Source organism: Platichthys flesus, chromosome 2 (assembly GCF_949316205.1).
Source record: "Platichthys flesus chromosome 2, fPlaFle2.1, whole genome shotgun sequence".
In the NCBI taxonomy this organism is placed as follows: Eukaryota; Metazoa; Chordata; class Actinopteri; order Pleuronectiformes; family Pleuronectidae; genus Platichthys; species Platichthys flesus.
This window is the reverse complement of record NC_084946.1, coordinates 3,959,557-3,971,676: the sequence shown is the minus strand read 5'-3', so window position 1 is coordinate 3,971,676 and position 12,120 is coordinate 3,959,557. Positions and strand designations below refer to the sequence as shown.

Sequence of the window (12,120 nt, the reverse complement as noted above, 5' to 3'; positions counted from 1 at the left end):
TTTGCATCAAGGTGCTAGTGTCAGATTGTACGAAAAAATGCCAACTATCTGCATTAAAGAGGAAAACCTTTGCTCACATTCTATCCGATACTTCTCCATCTCTTGGACTTCAGCAATCGATTCTCGCACATCATCGGTAAACTTCTTGCGGTCCTGAGGATTGGGTGCGTTGAAGTTGATGAGGACTTTGATGTCAGCTCCCGGAACGGCCGAGGTCAGGCGAACTCCATTGGGATAATCTAAAGAGTGACAATATCAACACTTCAACTCCTGCCCATATAAAATACACACACCCCCAGGTTAGTCTGTGGCAAAGGGTTGTTTTAATTACTCGCAGAACTTTGGCCATTATGAAGTAACCTTGGATACGACACACCAATCCTCTTTTGAGAATAGGTCAAGAACCTCACCAACGCTTTTTAATTCCAAGTGGTGTTATTGAGGCTTACATAACAAAATTCTCGAGGTCAGAATTGGATTGATCTACAACTAATTAATGAAACCTCTGATGTTGTGCATATAAACAGAACAATCTCGAGAAGCACTTCGCTGCGGTTCTCTGTTAGTCATTGCATTAAATCATCCCCATTTTATACTAGAGTGGTACTCAGTAGAGTGAATGGTCTGATTTGGAGGATGAGTGTAAGTAATCTTCCAACAATGTAAATACAAATAAATGAAAGTGCACAATGTCCCATTTGTAGAATTCATTGCGTACTGCCTCTTTCTACGCCAGCAAGCTATTCACCATGTTTTTGAGCGCGGTCATTTGAAACAGCACCGACTAGTTTATCTGAATCAAACTGAAGCCTCCAAAAACATCTCTGTGGCACTTACACTGGTTCTCAAAGAGCTGCACCTGCATGCCATAAAGTGAGAAAGACTGCCGGAAGCTGTACGTCACTGAGTTCTTCTTCTTCTGGAAGATTTTAGTCACCTGTGAAAATAGCAAAGCATATAATGTGGTGTGGACTCTTCCAGGGAGAAGATGTGTCGTCAATGTGCAGGAAGAATAATGTCTGCCGTACCACTAGGAGGTCATTAAAGAGGAAGATCTCCCTTTGGTGCAGGCCTAACTTTTGTGGTTTGTTGGGGTCGGGCACCTCAAAAAGTCGGCAGTAACACACCAGTCTCCGGTGGGGTAGGGATAGCACCTGCACACACAAGCAGCAGCATCTCTCAGTTGGTTTCCTCTGCCTCACAGAGTGATTTCAAGGCACTGATTCTTTAAATAAACCACAGTTAACATCTGTTTCATCAGGTTTCTAGATATATGACTAACAATTCCCCACATAACCAAGATGTAGAAGAAAAAAAGTGGAATACTTACACAGCCCAAACCATGATGTAAAGAGCCAATCTGTAGATTAAGAGATACACAGAAAGGTCAGTTTACAGGGACTAGTGGACAGATACAGGTCCTTTTAAATTCATGATCTTGAAAAGATCCTAACTGTGTACCGTCAAAGTCCCCTGCACTTCTGATTTGTGTAATATGATTGGTTATTTTAAAGTTAAAAGACGAGTTAATTCCATGAAAAGGACATCAGTTGATCAAAGAGAAGGGTGAACAGGTTCTGAGCGAAGACCTTCAAGATTGTTGGGTGTGAGACTGTTAATCTAATTTATTATTACAGAGCTCGTCAGACAGCACTTCCCTTGGCTGGACGAGTTAAGGCCAAAAGACATATTACTGTCATTATGCATGAAGGTCTCCTGCCTTGACGAATTGATATGTCCCACAGAGAGGTAGGTTCAGGCAATGTATGCTCTTTCATTTCTTTTGCTTTTTAGAGAATGTGCGTCAGCTTGTGCTCACTGTGAAACAGTAGAGGCGCTCTGGGTAATTTGGTTATGCCTGCTCCTGCTCTATTCTGGCTTTGAATAGAGGGGGAGATAAAAGCAGTCATACTCTACATGCAGCAGCAGCCAAAATTCAAACTCACCGGCTTTTTCCCTACAATGAGTTTTTCCACTTTTTGAACCTGAGACACATGGTCTTCATTAGTCTTGAGCTCCCGCTTGCGAATCCGCTCATATATTCCTACGAGCATCTCTCGAGGGATGTCCTCCCCGTCATCCACTCCTAAGCATGGGAGGAAAAGAGAGGGAATGGGGGGGGAAAGAGAGGGATTAATGATTATCTTGCGCGTTTATGAGACTTGATGAACTGAATTTGCTTACATACTGCAGAGCTGCACATATTTCTCACTGTACGGACAGAAATGTCCTTCAGAGCTCACAGAGGATGAGTGTTTCTCCTCCACTGAATACTGTACTTTAATTACTGACACTCCAATAGGCAGAGAAATGTGTTGGCCATGCCACAAAGCCCCTCTTAATACCCTCAAAATCTGTTCAGGGCAACTGAAAAGTGCTTTGGCTCAACAGCAAATAACTCTTGACCGTGACTTTCAAATGACCCCTTCCAACCTTAAAAACAGGGATATTTATTAAAGAAGATGCATGTACAAAACTCAATTTAAGGTTGAATAGTATATATAATGTGGGAGGGAGAACCAAGCACCTCTAAGGTTTTTAACAAAGTCCTCCAGCTTCATCTTCCTCTCAGGCTTGACGTTGGGGCTGTACATGTCCGTGTTTAGGAGGATGATGGCAAAGGCCAGGATGAAGATGGTGTCGGGGTTCCTGAACTGTCGCACCACACCAGGGTTGCAGATACAGTAGCGCTGGCTGCAAAGACAATATTGGAGACAGAAATTTTGAAGTCAAACTGCAGATCATTTTCATATACAGTATATTACATATACTAAATGACTATTGAAAGAACATCAACTAGACTATAGGAGGTATTCAGAAGCACTATCCCTATTATATTCAGTGTTCGATACCTATGCAATATGCTGCAAACCCAAGGAGAGAATAACTATGATAACAATAACAAGCTGGACTTTTATAGCACCTTTTCAAAATACTGTTTCAAGGTGCTTTACATAAGGGCGAAACAATTAGATCACAGAACATTACATTACATTACATTAGAGCAGACCAAATGGTAAAAACAAGATGAAATGAAACAGTGTTAAATGATAAGGAAAGGACCAGTCTCCTCTGAGGAGTGTGGAAAAGCAAGTAGGACCGGGGACATGTGGTGTTACGAGTTCTGAAATGTACTGAGGTGCAAATCGAGAACGGGCCATAGAAGTCACCATTAAAATCTTAACTGGACTATGAAGAGAAGCTAAAATTGGAGTAAAAGCTAAAGCTCATTAGTGGCTGAAGCCCCAAGCTTCCTCGATTGAGGACTGGATAGACACTTTATCAAATGTATATAGGAATGATAAACATTCAGATGTGAAGAAAAAACTATTAAATGAAGAGGAAGGCGTCTGACTTCCCTTCAAGACATAATAAATCAGTAAGCTTCCTGTTTAGTGATTAGTTCCACTTGTGGGCAGGTGTATCACTGTTCATATTGACATTGATCTTTCCGCTGTCTGAGCTCCAGCCATTTACGATCAAATAATGCTTTATTATACTCAAGTCAAAAGAACAATGAGCCAGCACCAGTGAGTGAAGACCGTCGATACAGCCTGAGGCCATCAGGTAGGTTGGCCATACAATAACTTTCTGAGACAACATGAAGTGAGTTCATAATCGTGTCTGTAAGGTACTGCAGGCAAGTGCCAGATGATCACTTATTGTTATCTCCCTAAAGAGATTTACTGAGGCAAAAATGTCCTTGCTTGTTCCCAATCGAAGCTAATTCTCTGTGGGTAGGAGATGGCTGTGCCACTCGGAGGTTTGGAGAAAATAAATGAGGAACAAAAAACATCCATCGCAGCACTGGGAGAGGATTTCCTAAACTTTTTGAGCTGTTTTTCTTTAAATCATTTTCTGCAGTGATATGCTTGAACAAAGTCTGGATTTGAAATGGCTTGGTCCCACTCGGCTGACTCCTCACTGATAGTTAAACTTTCTGGGGTCACCTCTGTTTTAGAGGATGAGGGTGTTTTTGGTAACGGTGGAAAGCAAGCTTGTGCTATCCATTAATCATACACGCTGTGTTGACATATACGTTTAACGTGGCATGAACTCCATTATGATCATACTGTCACATAATCCATTGCTTTATATTGATTTAAGACCCTACTGGGGTGAAAATCTCTTTATTCCTCCTTTCTTGCTTCCATATGGAAAGATTCTATAAATTTCTTTGGGAGATGCAGCCATGTCCGCTGTTGTGTGTTTGTGTGTCCTGAGCTTCCAGAGGAGTTCTCACCTGTAGGCCTCGATCAGCCGCTCGACCTTCTGCGCTTCTCCCTGGACTCTGATGTGAGCCTGGAATTTCCTGAGAGCTTCGTCCAGCTCCATAGCTGAGAAGTCCATTTCATCCACCACACAACTGGTGAAAAACACAGTCAGGAGCGGTAAGAAGATCAGTTTGAACAGGAGAATGTACAATACTGTGTGTTGGGATATTCACATTATGAAATTGAAAACACGTTTGTTTGCTTTGTGAAAAGATTAATTCTGGTAAAACTGTAAAATACTGTAGGAAAGTCATTTAGTGAAGTAACCTATGTATAACTCATCTAATAAATTAATAAGAGAATAAAAGTGCATAATAATCAATATCTAACGTTTAAATACACAATCAGGATTTTCAGAGTCGATTTACACTGCATTTCTACCCGATAAGTAAACTTCATGTATTTTGGGGGATGGAAATGCTGTTTCTTATACACAATATACGTTTCATACCTATAAGCACCCAAACTTGATCGTTTTCTCCTGTTAGAAATATATAATTTACTCCCCTGTCCAATCTGTGTCAGTTCTGTTCAGTCTCAGAGCCCCCCCCCCCCCATCCAGCTGACAGTTTGCAATATGAGCATTCATATGGAGTTTATTGGTAATACACATATACATGTATGATATGGTACTCACTTTTCTCTTAGCTCTGTTCTAGTGTCTATTGACACTAACTTCAGCTCTCTGCTGATTGGTAGTCGACAGGTTGTGTGCAATACACATTGAATTAATGAGATATGTTTTCCTGCAACCCTCTGCCTGCTGCTGGAAGAGAGTGGAGTGGCTGGACCAAATGATTAACTGGCTTTAAATGAAAGATAATATAATGCTCCAAAGAGCTGAGGAGAAATGCAGATTTGGGTGATAAGTATCTTGGTTCATCACATTAAGTGATTGCCTTTCACATAATTTGATCCATTGTTCATATACAAATATTGATTTGTTAAAGCAGACATTTACTTGGATTTTTGCTATGATATTAATGACTATGATTGACTTGGTTAAATAAAGGAGCTGAGCAGCCCCCTTTGCGAGAGAGGATTGTGCCTTCGCTCTCCACAGCCCTGATACCTTGATACCTTGCATGTCAGGATTTATAGACGTTTTCTCAAGGCGCCCTTAAGATATGCCTGTCAAACTGACACTGATGGACCTTTTCTGGCCTTATCCTCCACTGAATCTCAATGAGCTCCGATAGAGCTGGTCTGCTGTAAGTGTGATTCAGATAAGTCTGTCCAGTCTAAAGCATGAAAAGAGGCGCTATTTGAATGATACCATGAATCACTTCTGGAAAATTCAAGATCTTTATGACTTCCCTTCCTTTTTAAAAGGAGTGGGGAATATAAATGGAATCCGAATGTTTAACTAAGCTTTGAGCATCGCAGTGATTTCCTGAGTGGGTTCTATTTCTGTTTATTTCCTGGATGTAACTTGAGTCATTATGTAGTACTCAAAAACTCCAAAGGGTTTTTGAACCATAATAGATTGCAAACTGGCAACCCAATTTGCAACTAAATGATGATTTATAGTTATGTTCTGGGTAGGGAGATATAAAAGTGTGTACAGAGGCATATATGGCAAGTTACATCAAAAGGCTGTTGAGAGAATCTTTCATGTTTTCAGGGTGATTCATCAGGACATCAATACACATAATACAAACATATGAAGGAGTGCAAACTCACTCTAGGACGTCTCGGTTGAACTGCTTCTGTCTATTACCCAGGAACTCGCCAATCATCTGCCTACTCAGGCCCTTCCTCTGAAGCAGGAAGTGGGCCACACCCACAGGAGTGTCTGGGACAAAGTTTCGCTCTATCAGATACTGGATGCCTTTTTCTGGTTTCCTGGAAAAAGAGACACATTTGGAGAGACAGAAAGAGAGGACGAGGGAGAGACCAAAAATAAATAGTGATGACACAGTCCAAATCTGGGATAAGCCCATTGCACTTCTGTACAAGGCCAAATGTGTCAGATGAGGGTCAGGATTTAGGCAAGGGAGGGAGGTGGAGGGATGGAATAAGGACAGGAAGTAGGATGGAGGGAACCACTTTTGTCTCTGGTGCTGATCACAAATGATTAAAAGGAACTTAATGGGCGGCTCTGAAAGAAACCAAATACACAATCATCTATGATTAAACATAATGACACAGGCTCAGATGGAGATGAAGGGGGGCAGAATGAGTCCCGGGCTCATTTGCACCTTAAGTAGAACAGGCCAATAACTTTGTTTCAATCAATGTCGAGGCATATTTATGTTTATGTAAAACAAGAAGTGTGTCGTGTTCGCTGGACTTTAATAAAGTTACAAATAAAGAGAGAAGTTTCCTGTTGTCTATAAGCGAGGACACTGAAATATGAACGTGTTCACCGTTCAAATTCATTATTTGTCATTGAGGTGCGTTCAGTTCATCGTTCTCACAAAAGTGAACGTGTTCAATGAACGCATTCATTTGCGTTCGTTCATGCACAACACTGGATTGTACAATTTAGGGCTTATAGGTCCAAGCAATGATTTTGACTGGCTGTGTGTGGAGAGTTTGTTGATGAATCTTGTGTATTGGACTGTACTTACTTGTTGAAGAGGTTGAGGCCAATGCGGTAGTGTCTTTTACGGATGATGTCATTGCTAAAAGCAGGTGAGTCCCAGCTGTTGCGTGTCTCTTTGTGGTATGTCTGCTTGCTGAGAGTCTGTTCCCTCAAGCTGTCTCTGGATGAGGACTCAGAGCTACAGTTGATGGTGTCGTTGGAGTTGGACGTGCTGTTGATGCTATCGTTGTCCCCGTCAGAGAAATCAGACTCTGATTTGCTTTGACGGTTTGCAGTTCCGTTGATGGCCAGGTGAGCCTCCAGTTGTCGCGGTCGATGGCGGGAAGCGTCCTCTTCTCTGGAAGGCCCACGGGGCGGCAAACCATGGCTGATGTTTTTTGGGCTCTGCTGGTTGCTGATGCTTCGCTCGTAGGCATTCTGTCTTTTCAAAGAGCTGCGATCAGAGCGATCGCTCAGCTCCACCGAGCTGTCGCTGGGAGGCTCAATGGTGAGTAGGGGTAGGTGGTCTACCCGCAAACGCTGCTCTTGGCATTCCAAGGAAGGTGTGCTGCGGCAACTGGTGTCAGTGTCCCCTTTATCATCTTTATGAGCTAGAGACCAGTAATCCTGGGAGGAGTTGAGAGAGCGGTGACGCAAGTCTGATTCTGTGCTGGAGGGTCGGTCTACAGACTGAGATAGAGGCAGGGGTGGTGACAGTTCCTCTTCATCGATGTAAAGGGTTACATCACTGTAGGAAGCCGTCATCTCATCCAATTTGCGGTGATCTGAGGCGTTGTGGGAGGGTTTCACCTGGCAGACGACTTCTCTGTTCATATCCTGGTGACCTCTCCCTGGCTCAGAGTCATCGCCATGCAGACTGCGACAGTTTAGAGCATCATCTATGGACTCAGCTAGAGATTTGACCTGTCTGGAGAAGGCATCTTCTAGTTCTGTGATAGCGTCTGTAAAGTCACTCTGTGTAGTGGGGGTCTTGGCCTGCACCCCCATCTCTCCACCATGTTCTGACTGCACCAGTGCACCGATTTTGGTGCCGTCATCTGTTAGTGAGACCTGCTTTCCCTCGAAGTAGGAGCTGTGGACTTTTTCAGGTCCTTCAAAGGAAAACTGCATTCTCATATTGGATAGGACGATCCGTCTGGACATACGGTTCTCAGACATAGAGCTTCGCAGACGCTCAAAGTTTTTGTTCATCTGATACTGGCGGAAGGCTGTCTGGATGGTACGGGCTGCATGCCGTGTTATGAAACGCCCACCATATTTACGCTCTAGCATCTCCACCTGCAGAAAGAGAAGGGACAGTTTGAAAAAAAACTGGGGGCAGTCTAAAAAAAACTTTGATTATTGATTATAACTCTAACCTATAAAGGTTGAGCAGTTGTCTTTTGTAAAGGAGGAGAAATTAAAATAAACTCAGTCCAGAAACTATTAAGAAAGTTTTAACTTGGCAACCCAGTTTGATTAATAATATGGTAATGGCCTAAATAATGATAAAGAGCTTCTCTTAAACACTAGTAATTTTTGGACAGATTATGTGTGAGCACTGCAGTGCTAATGAACTGACATATAAAAAGAATAACGGTTGGTTTTATAGGGTTATAATGTCTTTTTAAAAAAGGATCACACTTAGGAATCATTCAGGTGTGTGCACTGAACTGAAATGCCTGAGAAATAGTGATATGCCTGTAATTAGGACAGTGTCTAGAGCTGTATTACATTAGCTCCTTCTTTTAAGCCAGCAACTGTAAAACATTGACCCAGTTCTCCACAAATGGACTGGTGGTGTAAAAGGCTTATAATTTCCCGTTCATGTGAGGGCCAATGTGGCCAATGGACCTTAGCTTTCCAAGAGGAACATGGACCATGCCAGTGAGTCTCACTACAAGAGGCTGCCACCAGTGTGATTTCTTAGTATTTGATCACATTTGACCATTAACTGCATTGCCATCGACCTGCACGATATATTTTCATGTGTCCACTTGCTTTAAAGGGTCCTATTGTATTACTGCAGGTTTCTGTGTGTAAGTATGTGTAAAAACCCACATGGATCAAAGTGGACCCACTAAAAGTTCTGAATAAGTGGTGCATCATGATCCTGATAGAAGAAAAGTCAGATATTGAACAAACATAGTGTGTTTGTGTTCTTTTGGATTAAGTTTTGCCTCTTGCATTTATTGTTGAATATTGTGAATGTTTTGTATTGGTGATTTTGTGATGCTTTACATTACATTGAGCTAGTTAGTGAGCCGCAGTCAATACAGAACTAAAGCCAAACCTCAGATGCTTCATTGATTGATAATTGATATAGAGAGCAGAGGATTAAACCATTTTTACTAAAGATTCTTAAGTGGCCATTTCCTGATAGCTTCATACAGCTACTGATTTGTAGTTATATAGTGTGTAATCAATGTATACGATTTAATTAAAATTAGAGCAGCAAAAATAGATTATTTTGGCCCCTAAGCAGTAGCTGTTATTGACATATTAACAAGTTTATAAAGCTGTTAAGACCAAGATGATGGCAAACAGTCAGATAATTACACATCAGCTGACACAGAGCAAGATAAGTCATAAGTGGAGTTGTATATTATAAATCAGTAAAATTCTGCCCCTGAACCAAAAACATTTCTGCTGAGACAAGCAAAACAATAAGCTAAAGGTGGCTAAAATGCTCAGTGCTGTCCTGTAGACTCAGATGACATGTCATTAGGGTTATACATTTCCTTTATCTTTAAATAAATCAATGTGATTATATAGTTTCAAAACTCTCCGCCCTGTTTAAGTTGTGTACAGATGGAAGATGTCCCTGTCTTTGTGAGTCCCACCCCCCTCTCACCTGCTTGTCCTGCAGGTCTGATGAGAGCTCATAGCTCTCCGTCAGCGAGCGGGAGCGCTTGATTGCCTCCTCCTCGGCCTGCTTGCGGAGGATGGACTGGGAGTGCTGGAGCTTGGGTCGGCGGGGCCGCTGGTGGCCGGGCAGCAAGATGTGCCCGTAGAACTGGCTGTCCAGGTGGTCGTGGCCGAGCCCGCCGCTGTGGGTCACTGGGACGCAACTGTAGCCGCTGCTGGGGTCCACAGAGGCGCCCACCTCGCTGCCTGGAGCATCACCTTCCACACTGTGAGACACAGAGAAACACTGGGTTAGTCCAATGAGTCACTTCCCTGAGCGCACCAATTGCTTTGTGTTTCAGCAAGAACCACATGACAGATAGTGAAAGTGAACTTTGATACTGCAGGCAGGTATAAATAAGAGTGAGAGAATTTATAGCAGCACTCTGAGCGCAAGGAGGAAAGTACCTCAAATCAACCTCAGCAGCTACAGGACTGAAGCACTGTGCCATGATTAGAAAAGATTAAATGACTATGAATTAATAATGAATACCAAACAGCTCAAATAGCTGCATAAAGCTTGACAAACACTGATATCACTGCACCTGAAACAGCAGCTTGCTCTTTCATTAAAAACAAAGAAACACAATGTCAAGAGTGATTGAAGCGTGTGAAGCAGCGTCTTGAATGTTAAAAGATCAACGAGGATCATTGTGTGGTCACCGGACCACCTACCTGAACAGATAATTGGATAAACCCTGACGGTGTAGAGCAACGACCGGCCGCGCCTCGCCAGACAGCAGCAGCTACATGTCAACTGCAGATCTACTCACTTCCTCCACACCTCTCGGACTGTGGTGATCAGCTGAGACGGCTAAAGTGAACACACTGCGCTGCGATGACCGGACACACGGCAGTAGCCATTACTTTCAGTAAGTTTTTACTGGAAGAAAATAACCTGATCTGACTGCTTTTCTAATGTGTGAAAAAACAAGCTGTGCCTCTCTGCAGACACACGCCTCCATTTGTTCAGCCTTTCTCTTGTTTTCTACAGAGGCAGAATCTGACACCACAACAGGAAGATTCAATTGAACATTATGCAGAGATGTCAATCAAAATGCAGAAGCCAGCTCAGCAGAGAGGATTTGCTGCCATGAGGAAAATGGGAGGCCTCTGAATACGTCCTATTAAAAAATGAATACATATTGTTCACTCACGTTGAATATGTGTGCTCAGATTCATTCTGCAAATGTAACTCCACACACACCTAAAGCAGGAATGTGACACATGCAGATCTGCGGATGAGGTAGAATCAGTTACTCCACTGACTTCATATCACATTAGAGTGCTCAAACCTGAAACAGCTGAAAGATGCTAAAAGTTTGTAAAGCCGGTTTTCTGAGCTAATATAAATCATGGAGAGCACTAAATCGTTTTGAGCCTAAATTCATCATTGAGTTACTTCACTTCAAAACATCCAGATCTGGGTCGTCTGGGACAGGTTTACTCAGTGCTTCCAAAATGCAAAGCAACCAAGGTGGAGCAGCTTTTAATGTCTCTGCTCCCCACCAGTGGAACAAGCTCCCTACATATTTGAGATTGGTTAAAAACATAGCAAGCCTGAGCTGAAACGGCTAAAAACCTGGGTCAAAATAACCTTGATAACTTCTCCCCTGAGCCACAGTGTTTTCACAGACTGATTAGTACTACTGCATAAAATCACTGACGTGCACCTTTAAATACTTTAAAGACCGACGCAATGTCTTATTTAATATTGCAGTAAAGCAGTGCTGGTCCTTGATTTGCACCATTGCCCAGAAGTCTATTATCAAGGTCAGGGTTGTATTTTATTATTCGCTATAAAATAAGTTTGCCCTTGGGTGTGAAATTTACAAATGCCCAAATATAACAAAATATACAGAAGTCTAACAAATGTCACTGTGTACGAGAGGTGAATATTTGTGAGAATGAAATAAAGTAGCTAATCAAAAACATTGAACCTTACACACTGCAGCTCTATAGTATGTATGGTGAGTGTTAGGAAGGCAAACTGTACGTTGTTCATCGATTAGTTCCACACAGCAGCAGTTTACTATGCCACCGTCAGGAAGACAATGAATTCCCGTTACAGGGTCCAGGTCTCCTGCTGCCGGCCTAACATCTGACTTGAATCAGCAGCGGAGTCGATCAGTCTGAGAAACACTTTCATGTAGTCACAGACACAGACAGCTGATTTCCTGAACTTCATCCATCCAGTTCAAATCTATGTAGGAAATGTCGGCTTTTTGCTTTAAGAAAAAGTAAAATCAATAACATTTCATTTTGTTTGTCATAAGCTGATGGATAACGTGAAAGGCTCCGAGCGAGGACATCCATTGAGAGACATCTATCATCACATAACCTTGTCAAATACCTAAACCTCAGTGGGACAATGTGTCAAGGTTGGATAATAAAGGCTAAAGTAAAAGCTCT

At 42.4% G+C, this 12,120-nt stretch overlaps 1 protein-coding gene across 3 annotated transcripts in view; it reads right to left on the bottom strand.

The window, feature by feature from the left end:
* The window catches only part of iqsec1b (IQ motif and Sec7 domain ArfGEF 1b), a 32,731-nt gene that overhangs the window by 8,620 nt on the left and 11,991 nt on the right, over window positions 1–12,120 (bottom strand). For 2 of the 3 annotated variants that reach the window (XM_062394626.1, XM_062394628.1), the window contains exons 2-11: window positions 9,656–9,935; window positions 6,848–8,100; window positions 5,958–6,119; window positions 4,244–4,366; window positions 2,528–2,694; window positions 1,947–2,086; window positions 1,331–1,360; window positions 1,029–1,154; window positions 838–937; window positions 78–239 (exon numbers count right to left, since the gene is read on the bottom strand). In XM_062394626.1, coding sequence (XP_062250610.1) covers window positions 78–239; window positions 838–937; window positions 1,029–1,154; window positions 1,331–1,360; window positions 1,947–2,086; window positions 2,528–2,694; window positions 4,244–4,366; window positions 5,958–6,119; window positions 6,848–8,094 — 2,257 coding nt within the window. In that variant the 5' untranslated portion in view covers window positions 8,095–8,100; window positions 9,656–9,935. Of the gene's footprint in view, window positions 1–77; window positions 240–837; window positions 938–1,028; window positions 1,155–1,330; window positions 1,361–1,946; window positions 2,087–2,527; window positions 2,695–4,243; window positions 4,367–5,957; window positions 6,120–6,847; window positions 8,101–9,655; window positions 9,936–12,120 lie in introns of those variants that run through there. The other variant, XM_062394627.1, reaches the window with a different exon arrangement.